At 39.2% G+C, this 19,653-nt stretch overlaps 1 protein-coding gene across 1 annotated transcript in view; it reads right to left on the bottom strand.

The window, feature by feature from the left end:
* The window catches only part of LOC119555065, a 66,252-nt gene that overhangs the window by 21,981 nt on the left and 24,618 nt on the right, over positions 1-19,653 (bottom strand). Inside the window, exons 2-3 of the mRNA XM_037866272.1 lie at positions 18,896-18,917; positions 4,607-5,082 (exon numbers count right to left, since the gene is read on the bottom strand). Of these exons, the coding sequence (XP_037722200.1) occupies positions 4,607-4,991 (385 nt within the window). The 5' untranslated portion in view covers positions 4,992-5,082; positions 18,896-18,917. The remainder of the gene's footprint in view (positions 1-4,606; positions 5,083-18,895; positions 18,918-19,653) is intronic.

Below are 19,653 nucleotides of genomic sequence, written 5' to 3' on the forward strand. Positions count from 1 at the left end.
GCCCGGGGACTCCGATTCTTCCCCCTACGCAAGTCTCGCCCTAATTGATTAAAAAAGGAACAAAAGCGGAGCAAAACCGAGCAAGGGAGCAAGTCCACGACGACGCCACAATAAAAATGCAAAATGTAAACAAAGTTAAAAATATTATGGAAAAAAATGCCACACACAAAAAGACACACAACACACAGAGCCAGTACCATCATAATCTTTCTGATGCACTGGCAGTAATAATAATTTTTCGATCTCTTTCCGAGCGTTTCTGTTTATCTTTTTAAAACATTTTTGCATGTCTGTTGGGGAGTTGGGCGGGGTTGGGGCGGAAAACCACAAAAAAGCAAAAAAATCTGGAAGGAAACTCCAACAAGAAGCGAAGCAGAAATTATGGAAAATTCCATGAAAATAGCAAATAAGTTTTCTCACTTCCATTCAGCTTCTCCGGGGTCTGTGTGCCATGTAATGTTTGTTTTTTATGGCTTCAGGCCACAGTGCGTTCACTGCAACAATTATACGACTCAGAGCACACAGAAGGAACCGCGAGGTAGTACATCAAAAAAAAGTGGAAAGAACAAATAAAAAACCGTACTGAAATTCATTCATATTCGCTTACAGTTGGAATATCTCACAACAGACGCCGAAAAAAAAGGGAATCACGTCTCTTGCGGTTTTGCATAAATTTCATAATCTTCAGATTAGTCATGTATTTGGCCAAAAGCTTGGCGTTAACGAGCACTGGCCAAATGGTCAGTGAGCACAGCCGAGCGGAAAATGTTGGATTTTCCATTTGAGGATGGAAGATGATGGATTAGCATTTAAATGGGGAACTTCGCTGATAGATTACGAGGAAACTACTCCAAGAAGCTTGAAACAAAAGAATTTTAAACTCTATTTAAAAAAATTGTATTAAATGTTTATTTATTTTTAAGCAATAAGCAAAGAAATTTTCTAATCTTTTTATTAGATAAATTGAGTTGTAGACTTGTATCACATTCAAGAACCTGTTAAAGCTATAAGCTGCTTACTCTCACTCCCATTTTTATCGCATCATATGTTTCACTAATCCTGTTATTGTAGGGAAATAACTTTTCGAATTGCGTTGAGCTAGCATAAATCTGGCAATAAATGTTTTCGTCTATGGTCCTTCAATATTTATGGAGGTATCCCATGCCAGGACAAAGGTTCTAATGGACCAGAATGAGATGGCGATGGAACTTGAGAGTTCGTTCCCTAACGTTACCATGTAATGCTTTATGCGACCAAAGTCAGCAACTTAAATTTATTTATTTGAATTTATTTCACCACCACAATAAAAATATCAAAATAGGCGGAAGGAGCCGTCGACTTCAACAGCTGCTGTTTTTGTTGGACGGATGTTGTTGATATCGTTGTTATTGCTATAAAACATTTATTCAACAGCCGCACAAAGTCAAACACGAGTCCTTTTTTGGGTTTCGTTTGGTTTGGCTTGGTTTGACTTTGGCTTTGGCTTCGGTCTGGGACCTTTCATTTTTATTATTGTGCCACAAATTGCTGTAAATATTTGCAGAATATAGAATTGTTACCCTTTATACTTTTTTATTCCCCTCGTTATTTTTATGGGTGCGACGGGAGGCCTAAAGTGGGGCATAAATTATAGAAAATATGTTGTTGAAATAATCAAGCGGTTAACTTAATCTGCCATAAAGCAAAAACATGTGAGACTAGAATGACTAAACGAGTGGTTTAAGTTAACAGGAAGTGCCATAAAAATGGGGATATCCTATTATACAAATGGTTCGATGAATGGAAGTGCCTAGCAATAATGGGGAAAGTCAGCAGGGTGCTAAGCTAAGCGGTTCTGAATTTTACTACCTATACTCCTTTAATTTACTAATTAATTTCCACTCAGAAATATTATACAATAATATTCATATGAACAAAAACTTAGAATGAGAATAAAAGCTTATCAAGTTATACCATAATTCTATATGCCACATTTTTTCATATACCTACAACACTTATTCTACAATGATCCCGAAAATAACAAATGTCTGTTTGGCTTCCTTCATAAAAAAAATCTCATACCTCATTTTTTTGCTCACCCTAACGAGCTCCATTTTCAGGCAGCCAACTCCTAATAAAGACATTTAGGCTGGTCGAAACTTTTTGCTTGCCTTTTGTTTTTCGCTTCGGAACTTTGTTAGAATAATTCCCAGAAATACCTCGGCACCCACCAGCTAAATGTGTCGCCTGGGATTGCCTTTACCTTTCCGTGGCCGTTGTCGAATTTCGCATGCCATTTGATTAATTGCCATGCAAATTATGGTGTAAATATAATAACATTTTATTCAGCTGTCAATTCTGCGGCAGAGAACCGAAACAGCCGCAGAAACATAGGCAGAAATAAAGCAAAGTCCCCAGACATGGGCACGACATGCAAAAACTCAATTTAGAGACCCGACGAGATGAAGCGAAGTGAATGGCATTCGCTGCAGTCCAGGCACGACTTTTCCGCTTTTTTCAGGGAGTATTCATGGTGTAGCGTACCGCCATAGCCGATATGGCTGGACCTCTACAACCGAAACGAACCGCAGCAAACACCTAAGCACAAAATTAAGACATTAGTCAAATTTTTTTTTTCACCACAGCTCTTCCCAGAGCGGGCTTAATCCCTTCGCCAAAAAAAATAACAACAACAGCAAACCAAAAAAACAAAAATCTGAAAAGTAAAATATAAAATATTTGCCAAAGGCTGCCGCAGGTACTTCCATGGAAAAGGCTGCCCCACGTCCAGGTGAGTGTTGCAAATTAGTTGACACGTCGTTGGGGCCACAGGAAATCCCAGACATTCGGCGCGACAAACAGTCGCCCAGTCGGCATGAATAAAGTCATTTATATATACTGAAAAGCTGAAATGTTTCGCCACCAGCTCCATTCCGGCTCTATAATTAGCCTAATAACGCAAGGCACCCATCGCAGGCTGCGTTTTGGAGTTCGGACCCCGGCTCAGTGGAGTTTTACTATGTATAATGACTTCAATTTGCCCTGAAAGCGATTCCTGGAAATCAAATACGGCAAACGGCTAAATGCCATGCCATATCCCAGCCCACAGTGCGGATTGTGTTTTAGAGATGCGCTCGTGAGAGGATTTTTATTATAATCCTAATATCCTAAACATTTTTTAGGTCTTGTGTTCTAAATAAAATATAGTATTTTATAGGTGAAATTTAAAGTAATAGAAAATAGTAGAAAACATAGATTGGAGGATAATTTGTGAAATCGTAAACCTTAGACGATCATATATCATTTATGGAGTCCCTACTTTTAACAGGATGATCGAAATTCAGTACGCAATGCACAAATCTAGAACCGAATTACTGGAATATTTTTTTATAACTCTTATAGAGTTCCTGTTCTGAGTAAAATTGTCTCGTCTAACGCGACCATCTCTATCATAAACGTATGGACAGCGGTCATTTGGCATTCGCTTTGTGCTATTACGAGTATTATTTGGGTTATGGGGTGAGTTCTAACAGGTTTTCCACCGCAGGGCGAAATTTGCATGTAACGTAAATGAGTGTTGGATTCTAATATGTAGTTGGAGGAGTTTTAATTTAGCTGTGCATTTCCCCGAATTTCCGTTGGTCGATCGACTTGTTGCTCACCCTTCGACTCGCTTCATTTGTTCTCAGATAAATTAAAGAGCTCGCTGGCTTTATCCTATCTATCCCATCTGCTGCCCACGCCCACTGCTTCATATTTTCATAAACTTTTCCGCATCTAAGCCGCAGCCTTTTCCCCCTTGGTTTCCATCGAATGGTTTCTTTTACGAGTGCAGAGACAAATTACTGGCGATGTGCCGGGGCGATAGTGCTGGTGGATCCCCGGATCGCGGGCTCGAAACTTTGGCGAAACAACGCCTAAACCAAAAGCTGCCACAAAGAGTTATGTGTGCAAATTAAATTTGCAAACGCAAGTGCACGCAGAAAAATGAAGATAAAATAATATTTATTTTATTATCATAGCATATTAAAATTATTTTTTTCTTTAAGAGTATTCTGCTAATAAGTTATTATTTTCGCTATTGATAAAGCCATCAATTTGAATTTTCTTGGGTATCAACAAATATTTATTTATTTAAAGTTCCCTTGATATTATCCAAAATATTGAAAAAGAATGACATAAAAAAGTTTATATATAGACAAGGAAGTTTCAACATACGATTATAGGTTTTTGAAAATAAGAACTTGTATCAAAGTAATTTAATGTGCCTGGAAGCTTGGCTGTTCTCTGAATGGTATTGTGCACAAAAAATAAAATGTAGATAAATTTAAATCGTGCTCTGCTTTAAATAGGAATGTATTTAATTGCAAAATTTTATAAGAAAATAATGTCATATATATTTTTGTGGAGTGCAAAAGGCGGCGAAGGAGGAGTCTCTCCATCTCGCTTGCCGAAAAGCAATCGAGCCACGCACGCCCAACATCAGTTTGATAAATTGATATCAGCGATCGATGCACGGCCGCCAGATTATTGTCTTGGCAGGGAGTTTTAATTGAAAAACGACAGGAGCAGAGGAGCCCTTCGAGGGGAGGATGATAAGGAGGCCTGTACTGCACTATGTACTCACCTATGGAACCGTCCAGGGAGTAGGCATTCCGCTGCCAGGCCCACGTGCACAGATCACAGGTGGTCAGGCCGTCGGCGGCGACGCTTTCATCCAGGAAGGGCGGGCGGGGCGGCGGCGGTACAAAGTGTCCGTTCCACAGACCATTCTCGCTAGCATCGAAGGCCAGCGGTGAGTCGAAGGTGTCCACCTCGATGGCATTGGCCCACCAGTCGTCGTCGTTCAGCGGATTGTAGCCAATGCTCGTGGGCGTGGTGACTGCATCCGGATCCGGTGGTCCCGGCAGCTGACTCTCCATCCGACGATCCACTCCGGCCAGCGAATCCAGCCGCGAGTTGGGAAACACGGAGCGCAGCGTACTGCTGGCATCCTGGTAAATGTCCGCCATTTTCTACCTTCGGGCGGACCTCAGTCGGTGGTCTCCGGCCACATCGATCTGGATCTGGATCGGAATGGCGTCTTGTCCGGCTGGGGCGACTCTGTAATGGAGCGGTTAAACTTGTTAACTTGTTGCCCAACACATAAATAAAATAAAGCCGGACAAAGTAATTCATAAATATTGGCAAATGTTGTCAAATTTGGTGACCAAAACTGGTCAGCAACCTGAGCTGGTTAGCAGATACAGTAAAATATCGGGAAAGCCACTAAATATAGTAAGATAATTTATTATTTTAAAAGAATATCTAAACCTTATTGGACAATAATTCAAGTTATACCAACCTCCAAGCTAAGTATTTGATATTTACTTAATTTTCCATAATTTTCAGTAATTTTTCAATTTCCTTAGTGTATAATAATGCATTGTTTAATTTATCGATCGCCTTACTGTATTTTGAAAGTTGTTTTTCCCGAAACTATGGAATGCCCATTGGTGGTGCTCGGTTATCCTTATTATTTTATTTATCCAAGCCCACCTCATTACTATGCACACCCCCAACGTCCACCCCAATTAATAATCCCACAATAAAGACTTAATGCAGCTGACCAACACAGAAGAGGCGTGGCCATTGAGGCAGAGTTTCCATGGGTGGTAGACAGGTTTTTCCACCTGGGCTACCGAAAAGTTTCCCTCCCGTCTGACACACATTAATCAGCCCAAGAAAACTGCCGGTTGACACTAATGAAGTTTCCTAACAAGATTAAAAATTGCTGATAAAAAATATGCCAGAAATAAATCAGCATTAAAGGTGAGCTGGTAAAAAAAAATCCACAACTATGAGTAGTTCAATGGGTCAGCGGTGTGTGGGTACGTTAAAAGTGAAACTCCAGACAAATGTGCTAATCAAAGAGTAGGCCAGCGGCCATCGACCAACAGATCATCGGAAACAAAATTATATCTTTTCACCGTGATTTATAAGCCAGCAATTACAAGCTCAGCTCACTGATCGCCCATTATCCGGCTTAATAATGCAAAAAAAAACCAAGAAATACATAGCCGAAAAACTCTGGGAGATATAAATACCATTCCAGACAATGGAACTTTGATAGAAAATAGTGAATAAATAAAAAACGCCGAAATCATTTATCATAATCATTGTGATTGATTCGTTGGGAAAAATAAAATATCACAAGTGAATAACAAAAATTTTTATATCGTTTCAAAAGGCCGACCGATTTTCGACCGCCCCACAGTTTCGCTCATCAGGCGTATAAACGCTTTTGGTTGTTGCCACAATTGTTGTTGCTGGATTACGTCTTTAGCTCACGTTTTGCTCCATTGAATCACTCACTCAGCTGCGTTACCTTTTGGCCAAAAAAATAGTAAGAAAAACAATAAAAAAGATCTAAAAAATTGTTTTCATTCGGTGACTGACCGGGTAGCAATTGAACTGCCCCCGCTGCTCGATCCGCATCGAATCGGCGGGGCCATCGGGGGTTATATCGCAAATATGGCTATATGCTCGTATTTTCTAAGTTCCCGTTGCGGTCTTGCCTTGTTTGCAACTTTCGAATATTATCAATCATGCAGACATTTTTACGCCCGATTCGCTGTCGGGCGACCTTAAAGCAATTTGATTGTTTTTTACCTAATGGCGGAATTGTGTTCCAGATGGTTTTGCTCTAAATTTAGAAACATCAAAGCAAACGGTTTTGAAGAACTCTCAAAAAGGAAAAATAAAGAACACGGAACTCTGTGGAAATTTTAAATGTTTACTTGGAGTCCCTGGAGTTTTGGTATTTTAAGTCAAAGGTTTACACTTAAGAGGAATTTTAACCTACTCTAAAGAAGAAACATTTTTGATTTAATGTTATCTAGTCTCTTGAGGAAATAATATACACTTTTTGATATCTTTTAAATGATCTTCCCAACTCTTTTTCCCTTGATTGAGTTGTCTCTCTGTTTATAAATAACTGTTTCTCAAATTTATTTTTATCTTGTCGAACAGCCGCTTCTCCTTGATTTTGGCCACCTTCCATATTAATCACACCGCATGAGTTGCTTTCAGCAGACAATGGAGCCATGTGCCCTCATCTTGGGGCCATCTAAGCGACCTGCTGGTAAGTGCAATAAAAAAGAATTTTTTTTCATGTGTGTCTTAATAGTCTTTTTTTGGCAAAGTAAGTTGACCAAGTTTTCACTTTTTTTTTATTTGGTTGGCACAGACTCGAACACGCGTTGTGCGTTAGTCAAGTGGCTTAATTTATATTTATGAAACACACACTGGCGAACCTGTGGAAGAGTTATGAGTCTGACCCACACTCAACTCAGACTGGATCTTGGACTGGGGCCATATAATAACAATTTAGGCTTGTTCCCCGTCTCGGGCGGCAATTTTTCACATTAATTACAAATTACAGATTTATTAGGTATGAGAGTCGCAGTCCCAGTCCCAGACGCCACGCCCTTTTCGTCGCCCCCTACCCTAACTGGGTATTATTTTTACCGAACCAGTCAACATGCAGGTTACAAGCTTCCTTGGACCTGTCGGCGAATAAAATTCCAGACCAGTCACATGTTACAACTCTTGGCCAACTACGCAATATGCACTTGAAGAAAATAGGTAGAGATTGTAACTAAACAATTAAGGTGTTGTGTATTGCATGGACATATTAGAAATTATGTTTTAACTTTAAAATATAACATCTCTATCAAAAACAAAACGATTTACTTGATATAAATCGCTTATTAGTAAATGCTTTTATTTTCTGTATTCTTGGTTACTTTCATAAAACTTTTAATATATGGTAACCTGGAAAGAGGTATCATTAGGTATTTATTAGCTGGAGCTTGAATATATTAATTTTTTCAAATCGAATATTATTATTATAATTGCCTCAAGGGCTTAAATTAAAATGGTATTATATCTCTTGTTTTATTTTGATGTTAATTACAAAATAAACCAATTCCTTAAAAATTTAAAGAAACCAAAATAATATTTTGATTTTAGTTTAAAAGGAATAGGTTAAATGATTCTAAGCACCGTACATGCCAATAAAGAACGGATTTTCCTGATTTTTTCGCGGTGCACACACAGAACTTGGCTAAAATATTAATGAGTGTTGTAATTTGTTGCATTGTAATAAATTAATTTTGTGCGCCGCGGCACTCGTGAGAGCTGCGTCGAGTGGCGGGATTGGGTTTGGGATCGGGAGCGGGAGCAGCCATTTGCATATGAGAGCAAACCACTTGGAACTCGCCGAGCCACCAGCCAACTTAGCTAAGCCAACTTTGCCGGCCGGCATGGGCGGCTGCACCTTTGGGCTCTTGGCCCTCTCGGCTGTTGGCTCTCAGCTCTTGGCTATATGGACTCTTGGCTCTTGGCTCTTGGCGTTGCCCACCACACGCTACACAGAAGTGCATGAGTAGACACTTGAAACGTACTTGGCTCTAGACTGATTATAGTCAATTCGTTGAATTGGACCACCAAGTGGCGGCGGTCCGTTCGTTCCCTCGAATCCGAGACCAGCTCGAAGTCATCATCAGCAGCTGAGCCGCAGAGCGGACTTAGGACCAAAGCCAGATCCACAGCCGTGGGCAACTCGCTGAGCCAGGCCAAGCCGAGCCAAGCGACCAGTCATCCTCATCGCAACCGCTGTCTTGGCCAGTTGCACAGGCATTAATACCAAGTTCCACAAGATGCACAGTGGTTTTGCCGTGGGAAATGCACATACAAGACTGAGAAGAGGAACTTTGGCAAAGAAATTACACAGTAGGTTGTACAATTCCGAGATCTAGATAGATTATCTATGCTTAAAGAATACCTTAATTAATTGGTAATTGCATTATGACCTTAAATAAAAAATCCTGAGAGGATAATTTTTATAAGATACCAATGAATATCCAAATAATTGTCTTTTTTCTAATATAAAAAACCATAATGTTCTAGGATTTCATTTTGAGGTCTAAGTCCCTTTCAAAATGATATATACCCAATTTTGATATATAACATTTGGTAAACGTATGAGTTGTATTATATTTTGAGGTTAGGTTTTATAAGGTAGTTAGTATAATACAAATATTATTTTATTTTATCATGGTTGATGTTCCTATAACTACAAAGTGTTTTTAAATTTTGATACACAGTAAATTGCAGATGTTATTATATTTTTGATACCTTATATAGATGATTTTTTAATGATTAGGATCGAAGGATCAGTTTTGCGTATTGTAAAATAAATATTACAAATCGTATTTTTGATTTCTTTTCCTTTGATTATATCACATGATTCTACCCTGCTTAAAATGATTTGAGTACTATTTCTTATCAATTTATTATCAGTGCCATAATAATAAATGTGAAGATAATTTTTTCGATAATCTGTTGGTTATACGGATCCATACTTCTATTGTTCTGTTAAAGCTGAATGTTTCTTTAACTCATTCTAACAATTTTAAAATTGTTGTCTTATGTTTCTAAAATTTTATTGATTTTTCTTAATTTTTTAAAAAGATTTGGTATGCATCTTTATGCAACCACTGTGATTGTTTCTGGAGCGACAATCCAAACTTGAATGGCGCGTGATTGTGAGGCGTCTTCCTCCGGTGGTTCCACACTCGCACACACACCCAACACACAGAACCTACAAACTTACACCGATTACAACGACCACTTCAAAGATGGCCACAAGAGTAGCATCTTATTTTGCGTTGCCTTCGACTTCGATGGCGGGCCGTTGAGTTTACCCTAGAAGGGGATTTTCTGGAGGGGAATCAGGAGTGGGGGGATCTATCTGGAGGAGCTGGAATGAAGCCACATAATGAAAAGAGTGTGTGAAGAATTTTAAATTCAAAATTGCATGAAAAGTCGTGAGTCGCAAATAGCTTGTTGCTCGACTCTGTTGGCCACAACAGCAGACAGATATCCTACTCATCACTTGAGAAAATGAAAAAACAATCATAAACAGCAGGCAGCAAACTCTACCTACCAACAATGCTTCGAGTGTGTACAGAGTAAAATCCACTCGAGAGAAATAATAAAAGCGCCCAGCAGACAATCGTTTTTTTTTCCTGAATTGGATTTGTTTTTGGTTTTTTACCTGTTTGCCATTTGTTTGTTGTTGTTTGGCTTTTGTTTTTGCTTTCTTCCAGCACTACACCTGCTTTTTTTCTGTCGTTTTTCATGTTGGCTGGGATCTAGGCGAAAAAGGGCGCGGGTGGATCACTCCTCAAGTCGAGACTTAATAAAGTTATTATAATTTAAGCGTTTTGATTATGCGCCTTGGCAGTGTTTAAAATACCAATGCAACGGCGCCTTTGGGCCACTTTTATGTGGCTTTGGCCATTTTGTTGTGCGCCCGTGTGTGTGTGGGGGTAATCTTTGTGATTGGTTGCGATTTGCCTTTAATTTTGTTTGCTGGTAAGTGTTGCATGCACGACGATGTTGCCGCTGCTGCTGCCCGTGTTGCAAGTTGCATGCATCTCCATCTCCCGTTGGCAAAATGTGCAGCCATGTTAACTTGCAACTTTCCGCGTGGTAAATCCATTTCCCCGCCCGCTGCTTGACTGACTGACTCACTGATTGAATGACTGACTGAGAGACTGACTGTGTCGAGTGTGTTTCCTTGCGGGGGTGCCTACGACTTTCAGGTCTCTATTAGAGCGGCAGATTGGTTGTGCAAAAGAAAAAAACAGATACATAGAGGGAAAAATAAATACAAACTGGAATCACAGTCGATTTCCTACATGCACACATAAGCTCCATTGGGCTTGCATAAGGCATCTGGAAATTAATTGCTTGTGTCATGTATGGAGATTCTTAACAACAATTGCTGATTAGAGATGCATCTGCCAGATGAAATCGAGTGTCTAAGTCGGAGGAGTTGGCAATGAAGTCATTAAATGGAAGATGTATCATACAAATTAGCTGTGGATGGAGCATGGAGGAGGTGGGTCTTTCATTATTTTGACTTCCTTTTAGCAATAAATATCACTATTAAATCTTATGAAAAATTTGCTTTAATATCGATTTTAAAAATATCTTTGCCATCCGTAAACCTCACATTTGCCACACTTTCATCCACATCTCAAGCTCACCTTTACCCCAAACGAACCTCATTCTCTTTCATCACAAAGGCACACTTTCCACGCCACTACCGAGCGACAAAAGGAAAACGAAATGAAAATACTCAAAAGGTGACAATTACTTTCAATTTTCCGCCAACTTTCAAGCATACCCAAAGCGCCGGCATGTAGAAAAATAAGTTTGAAAAAAAATCATAAAAAGTGTTCATCTCACTCTCCTTGGGCGATGTGTTGCCAAAGAGCCGGCTTCATCTGCATCGGCTACAGTTTCGCCGGGGCGAGAGCGAAAAGAAAAAATGGAAAACTGTGAAGAATAGCGAAAATATTTTGCCACAGTCACAATTTCCTGAACTCTTGCCCTTTATGTCGAGCATTTTGTGCCGCTGGCAGCACACTCCAAACTCCACACGATTGCATGAGGAGAGGACCTGCCTGCAATTCGAAATGCTGCAGCAGCAACTGCTGCAACTGCAACTGCAACAGCAACAGCAACATCAACGGCCACGGCAGCAACATCGGCAGCCAGAAAGTGCAACTTGATCGGGCGAGTGCAGTGAGCCAGTCGATGATCGTCCCGCTTCGATTTGTATCGCTTTGCATTGCCTCAATCTCTCAATCCCTGACCCCTCCTCTTACACTGGAGAAAAATATGGTCTATGAAATATATTTTTTTTATATTTTCCCTCTCTTTTTAAAATACAAGACATGATTACGAACTAGTACTGAAATATTTATATATTTGAAAAATGGCTTAATCGAAATAAAGGTTACCTAAGTATTATATCCAAATTTTAATTTTCAATCATATTTTTATCGAAAAAAATATTTTAAAATGTTATTACAAATATATCATATATCTTATTTAAATATTTTCGAATTTTTATGTCAAAAGTTTTTTATCGGAAAAAATATTTTGGTAGCGGTAACCATAAAAATATATCACATTTCTATGCTCAAATAGGTTTATTTGCTTGGAAAAATTAATCTAGTCCTTATATTTATATATTTCAAAATTTGTGAATTAAAACCTTTGAGAACTTTAATTTGGTAAACTGTAAGTAACAACTGCAATTTTTTCCTTGTGTACTTCTTTCTTCTCGCTTTCATTGTGAACTGATTTAATTCACTTGGTCCGTGCCGCGTGCCCCATAGATTTTCTTGTGATTTGAGGTCCAGGCGGCCTCGATCTGCACTGGCCGGGGTATCGAATATTTCATAATATAGTAAGTGGCACTGCGAATTTAAGACCTGAACCTGAGTCTTGGCGACGCGACCTACAGCAGACCAACTTTCCGGGCCCACTGGCCATTAAAAGCGAAAGTCGTAAAAAACGGTCGGTTTATGCCCTCTGCTCATATGCAAAATCAACACAATTTTCAAACGCCAAGTCGGGCTGCTCAATTTTATTTACTCACTGCCATTTGAAACAATGGCCGGGCATTTGAAACGCTCATTCAGACCCATAAAACACAAAACCGAATGCTCGTTGGAGACCAGCTAAAAATTTTTTATAGCATCTTCCAATCACGCGAAAGGAATTACGTTGGAAATACGCTGAAATGTTTATGAGGGACGGACGAATGTGCCAGATCCGAATCGCATACACAGTTTCGCTTTTGCCTATGCCAAATCAAGTTCCTACGTATTTATACTTATAATCTTTTAGAAAAAAGTTACCAAATTGCCAGCGAAACAAAGAAGATAGCTTGGCTTTTTATTGGCCAGGCTTTTATGCCCCCATTTAGTGATGGTCTTTATGAGCCCAGTTAATTGCCAATGAAATCATGCCAAGTTTGGTATCTTGTCTCATGAATAGAATGGCAGATGATTTAGGAATGGATTTAATGAAGTATGTATCACATAATGAGGGGGCTTAACATCAAAATTAGTCAGAAATTTGATGATACTTAGATCAGATATTTCTTTTTCTGTATATTAAAATAAAATAAAGAATCATTTTCTAATAAAAAAATATTTTCTTCTCTTTAAATTTTTAGAAAAAGAAACTAGATAGCATACAAAATAATAAAAACGCGTAGGTTCAATCATAAAATCCATATCTTTTATGTTTTTTTTAAGTTCACTTTAAGCAAACAAAAGGCATTTAATCTGTAAATGTAAATATGTTTAAGGCCTTTTTACGCCATCTTCAAAGTCATAAACACACCTTAAGAAGCATCATCATTGAATAAATATGCAAATCTTTCATAAGCTGATTGAATACGGAATTTATAGTTATCTCGGGTGGTTTTCTGGGCATTCCATGCCAATGGAGCTTCCTGTTCGAACCGGAGGGAAAACTTTTACTGCCGGTAACTATGTTGCAAAGTTGTTAAGTTCCACGTTAGGAACAAGCGCATTACATACATTCCAATTGTCCCCGACAAAATCGTGCCCGGCCATCTAATCGCGAATGGGAAACAATATCTATGCTAATCTAGCTACAAGATCATTGACAATAAAATGGGTTTCCCTCCCTCGAAAAAATTGGGAACAAGAACCTGTAGCCGAAAACTACAAGCCGCAACAAATAATGAGCCGTAATGAGCAATGATCGCCACACAATTAGCCAAATTTCGCTGATGTTGTTGTTGTTGGCCATTGCATTCTGGCAAGTTTATTTTTTTGGGGACAAATTAAAACTAAATAAAAAAGCAAACAGAGGAAGGCTGAAAAAAATACACGAAATTAAACAAACATTGAGGATTTATATGGCCCGGCACTTGGCGAGGTTTCTTCGTACTTGGAAATTGCCGGAAAATTACAAGAAAATCGTGCAAATCTTGTTTGCTCTCCGAGAGAGCGAAAAAAGGTACACAGAAAGAATTATTTGAAACCAATACATTTTAAAATGTCAACGGGAATGCTTAATTTTTACAAAAATTTTATATAAAAAAGTTTATTTAACTTGATGGTATTTTTTACTAAGACTTACTACTTTCTCACATTTTATTTCTTATCGTGTAGGAAAAAAGGAAAACCAGGCTTGAAAAGCCACAGCTCAGTTGGTATCGGTGGACTTTCCAACAAATTTAAACGTTACATGCGAGTAGATTTCAACGCGATCCGATCATCGATTGCTCGTGCACCCACACAGATACTCACCACTACACTGAAAGGCCGCGGGGCATGATGCAATGCAACTCCTTTTGCCCTCAGGTGCCGCTTTTCACTTTCCGCCCGTTTGTTTGTTCATTCCACCAATCGGCAGGCAATTGGCCAAACAAAGTCAGTCAAGTCAGTCATTTTTAGTGACTCGACTACGGCCTTTGTTGATTTCAACGATTGGCGTACCGAATAACTGCAACTGTCATTTTCTATTCGCGAATTTTCCGCTGGCGACCTGCTGGGCTTGCCTTCTTCTGCGAAAAAAAAAGAAAACCATACGAAATAGCCAAAAAAATAAATACATTTTTCGCTGCCTGTCGAGAGGCGAAATGTCAATTTGGCGTTGTTTACTTTTTGTCCAAAAAAAAAACCTTTAATTTCGGTTTTAGACTTTTGAGTTGCATTCGTTGCGCCTTCAATTGCCGCAATTTAGCTGGAAACACCCCCTTAACCCATGACAATCCAGCCCCACACCAAAATTCGCTTAAGGCGCGCCATTGAGTGTTAATTAAGCATTTATTCAGCATCGGGTGTCAAAGTTGGCTCTAAAGAGCCGAAAATTAATGCCAGTTTGTGTCGATTTTCCTTTGTTATCAATTGAAAATTTATTTTCGATTTCATTCTCGGCCCGGTTTTCGATTTCGGCCATAAAGTTAAAGTCCAAGGCGCAACTTCATCGATCATTGTCTGGTGGCATTGTCAAAAAAGCATACACAAATAAAATGCCAGAGGCCCAAAAAGGTTGATATGGCTTCCTTGATGACTTGAGAGACAGCTCTCGACTTAGATGAATCATTTCCCGCCTCACCCCCTTGGTCGAGCAGCCAGTCCAAAATCACAAGCGTTTTTAATTGGTCAATAAAATGCGGCACGTTGGCTATAATAACAGAGGAAATGCCAGAATTACCGCATTTAATTTGCATATTTTGCTTTGGAAATTTGACAGTTAAATGTGGCTTATTGGTGTGTAAGATTTCAAATTAAAGTCAAATCAGCGCGAGCCTGAATGGAAATGTGGTTCAAATTACTTAATAAGTTTCTTTTTGTACACTATTCATGGGGCTGATTTGAATTTTCTAAAGGGCTTAAAGTTTTAAACGATATTGGCGGGATTGTTAGCAAATAGGGAAAACATTTTAACCTTTGTTTTAAATACTTATGAAGGTATGAAGCAGATCATTATAGATAAGTGTTTGCATAATGTCGATCAATAAGTTTTTTAAATAAAAATAAATATTTCTCGGATGTGCCATTGATATATCAAATATTTTTAAAATTATGTTTAAGGCTAGCAACATTAAAAATGATAATCCAATTTTTTGCAATACATATTCTTACATTAATTACCTTAAGTCAGAAAAAAGTAGGATCTGCATATTGGAACTATTCCTATGCTAACAAATCTTTGGTGTAGGTAGGGAGGTTTATCTGCCCTTGGAACCATATATGTACTATTTAAGAATGATCTTGAAAAATTTTCCACTATCTTTAAAAGCTTATCAAATATTTTCTATAAATACATCTATAAAAATTCATAAAGAATCCCCCTTCAATTTTCTCTTAAGTATGCAAGTGTTAATTGAACTTTGGCCAACCCGTCGCCTCTCAACAGTTGGCTTAAAGTGCGCTAACCTTAATCGGTGTAGGAAGTGCAACGGTAAACATTATCAAGTAGCGCCTAGATGGGTGGTTCCTAGGGGGCGGTAGTTGATTCTGAGGGGGTGGGGCTGCGTGAGCCAGGAGACCGCGACGTCGACAGGCTGATAAGCATCGCCCAGTACAATGGGGCACACTCTTCTAGCCGGCTGCCTGTGCTGATGCTTCCTACTCCTGAATGTTGCTGTTGCAAGTGTTGCTGCTGCTGCTGTTGCTGCTGCTGCTGCTGTTGCAGTCAATGTGCCAGTTAGGCAGTCAACTATGCGTGTCTCTGTGTGTGCAACCTGCAACACTTTCAAACAACTTTATCAAGCCAGAATCTCGACTGACTGAATGACTGACTGACTGACTGAGTGAATGACTGACGTGGTCTTGATTGAAATGCGACGAGCTCGTCGACAAGCCGACTGAGTGGGTGGCTGGTTGGCAGTCGGGAAAAAAGGAAAATAGAAAATGGAAAATGGTTAATGGGAGGTTGGGTGGCTGAAAAGCCCGCTCCCAGGTCGGTGCGTATGTATTAATTAGTGTCAAGTGTTGTCGCTTTGAGTTACGCGCCCAGGGGAACTGCCAACGTCAGCGATAACACAAAGCGATAGTAACAGCCACTTGTTTGCCCAGCAGCTCCTCGAGATCCCCCAGATACCCCCAGTCCCAGTCCCATTCCCATTCCCATTTCCCCGGCCATATAATCGATGATGACACGTTTCGGCTTTTGCCCATGCGCAATAGCCTCCTGGAACTGCAACTGCAACTGCAACTGCAGCTGGCTGCAAATTGCCAAGTAGAGTGTTTGTGCGAGTGTGCAAATTTATAAACACTCTCCTCTGGATACTGTAATATTTTTTGCGCATCCAATTACATTTATGTGCTCGTAAACTAAAAATTCTGCACAGCTTGCAAACCGGGTTGCCTCACAATAATTATAAGCCCAAGAGGTTGGCTACCCTAGATAGATGGTCGCCGCATCATATGTGTGTTGTTGGGCCTGTGGGAGCGGCCGTTTAGTGGAGTGGGTCTGTCATGGGTTGTATTTTATACACTTCCTGATTTATGGCTGGAAAAATATAGTAAAACTCTTAAATGAACTCGCTTCCGGAGCTGCTAGGGAAAACTAATCTGATATTAATTTCCTTTAAGAACCCTAGGGAGAGGGCTGTAAAAGTCAGGGCTTGCTTGCGGAGTATGGGAAACCCTTAAATACCCTTTGAGATATTGAGAAAAATGCATTGCTCCCATTTAAATTTATTTTTATTGTTCAGTAAAAAAAGTTATTCTCTTTTAACTAAAGAGAATCATTATCTCTGCCTTTCAAAATGGATTTAAACGATCATAGACCATAATAAGTTTCCGGTTATTATGTACTATTATATTTTATTTTCTAGGTTTTAATGAACTTGTTAGCCTACTTTTTTCAAATAACAAGAACCAAATTATAAAATGTATAAAAATTTAAACTTTCGTCAAAAGTTTAAAATTTCACCACTGACAATCGTAGTTTCTACACTGTTTTAACTGGAATGACTGACATTTTATTAAACACCTGCAGGTGATCAAAATCATAGATCACATAATTTTTTACGACCTAGCCCAAGGAAGTATGCCAAGAAGAATTAACACCCAGGATAGGTTGAAAAAATTATAGCTGAAGTTTTGATGATCACCCGTAGAAATCCTTTGGGAAGAATCAATTAAACAGAATGTTTTCTCTAACCCCAAGACCGTAAGTCGTAAAAATCCGCAAGCATTAAAACTGAAGCCGAAAATCACGTAGGCTTTGGCCAAAAATCTTGGCCACTTTCTTTTCAAGTTTGGAGGGAAATCTCACTGGAATCACTGGCCGAAAAAAAAATGCAGCCCACATACGACTGCGAAGCTCTTAAACTAGAACTACGCCCCAAACACCGAACAGCAAACAACAAACACCAGACAACAAACAACCAACAACCAACACCAGAAAACAACATTAACCGCAATGGATATTGCCGGCAAGGCATTGATTGGTTTTTCATTTTCGCTGCCCCCAAAATGGTGAAGAGCTAACACACGGATGGATATATATATATATTACCATTGCAGGTTGTGCGGTGTGAAAATTGTTTTGGCCCCGGGGCCTTTGGGAGAGATACAAAATTATGTGGCACTTTCATATGGCCATAACGAACCATGTGAATGCCAAAGCCAATTGCAGTTGGTGTTTTTATTTTCTAGTTCACGAGTCGGCCGATTTCAAGGCTGCCACCGGCCAAGTGGCAATTAAAATTCTTTCGCTTTTAATGCCCGATATCCGAGGCATGAAATTAAAACATGTTTTCTCAATCTTGGTTAATGAATTTCCATGCATTTTGTGGCCCGACCCGCACCCTTTTTTAATACTGTTTTAGGTACTACAGTTGTCAGTTTAATAATCAATTATGTTTTGTACGTCTTGTCATTGACCTTCAATCTGGTCCACACGATCTTTACGGATACATCCACACCCAGCCCTAATAGATCAGGCAATTACCCGATTTTAAAGCCTCTTAGCCTCTTTTATTTCCCATCTATTTATGAAATTATAATTTGATATTTCAACATAGTTGTCAATCACAGCTGTCGCTGTTGTTGTGCTTATTGTTGTTTCTCCAACAATATTTTTATTTTTTCGGTCGCGACTGGGCGTGGCAGGGGCACAGGTATCGGGTCTCTTTTGTTGGCGTTATTAATTTGATCGTTAGGTTTTCTTGTCAGTCGGCTGCCGTTTGACACGATGATGGGCCTCCCTCAGCTTTAAACATACTTCAACATCATTTGGACAGCCAGCAGCCCCCGTATTCTGGGGCCTTTTGTTGTAGTACAAATATATAAAAAATAAATGCTGACGGAAAAAATACTTTGTACGGCCCACGCACTTGTCATAATAGATTCGTTTATAATTTTATTTGCTTTGGATTTTTTTTTTACTTTTCCATACATTTTTTATGCAGGTTATTTTCGGCTGGGCTTGCCACACGGGCATAAATCGTAAGCCGCTTTTGTGCCCATGAACAGATTTAAATACTAAATGCGGTGGTGAGGGTTTTACCTACCTCATAAATCCATGGACAGGTTCTGAAATAGGAAAAAAATACAACTCATTAATTTAATATTTATTACAGCAAATGGCATTGCATTTTTGTGTGGAGTAAAGTAAAGTCTGCTTATTCTACTTGTTAGAATTTCGATAATGTCATTCATGTAAGCCATTCACATTTGTAGAGGTTTTCCATTTCTTTAGCAATATAAACTTTGTTATTGTGCATTTTTCATACAACTTTTTGGACCTTTTCTTAAATATTTTAATAATATGACGTAGAAAACTTGGAATATTTATATGTTTTATTGTTTATTTTGTGTTCGAACTATCCCTTTTTTAACGATAAATTTCTGGTGAAAAGTTTTTCGCAAACAATCTCATATATTTGGCATTTTATACATTTTTTCCAATGCGTAAATGATTTTTAAAAATTTTCCACGCACAACTGTACCGTCAAGCAGAATTTACACATGCATCAAAGAAGTGCATGCCAAAAGTGTTGCATACTTCAGGGCGTTCAAGCACCTTCCTATCCTCATCGCCATGTTAGGAACATTCTAATGAACATATACAAAAATCTCAAGTGCCAGACGCGACGATGACGCGACGCTTTTGCCACCTAGCCACGCCTCCAGCTGCCCTACGCCCCAATGCATTTTTGTTCTTCATTTTTTTTTTCGTATCGCCTCAGGGGAATGTGTGTCTGAGTTTGAGCCTGTCTGTCTAGCCATTGCGAAGATTGCGTTTAAATGCAGGCATTGTTGTCGTTTC

The sequence above is a fragment of the Drosophila subpulchrella genome, chromosome 3L (assembly GCF_014743375.2).
Source record: "Drosophila subpulchrella strain 33 F10 #4 breed RU33 chromosome 3L, RU_Dsub_v1.1 Primary Assembly, whole genome shotgun sequence".
NCBI classification, from domain to species: Eukaryota; Metazoa; Arthropoda; class Insecta; order Diptera; family Drosophilidae; genus Drosophila; species Drosophila subpulchrella.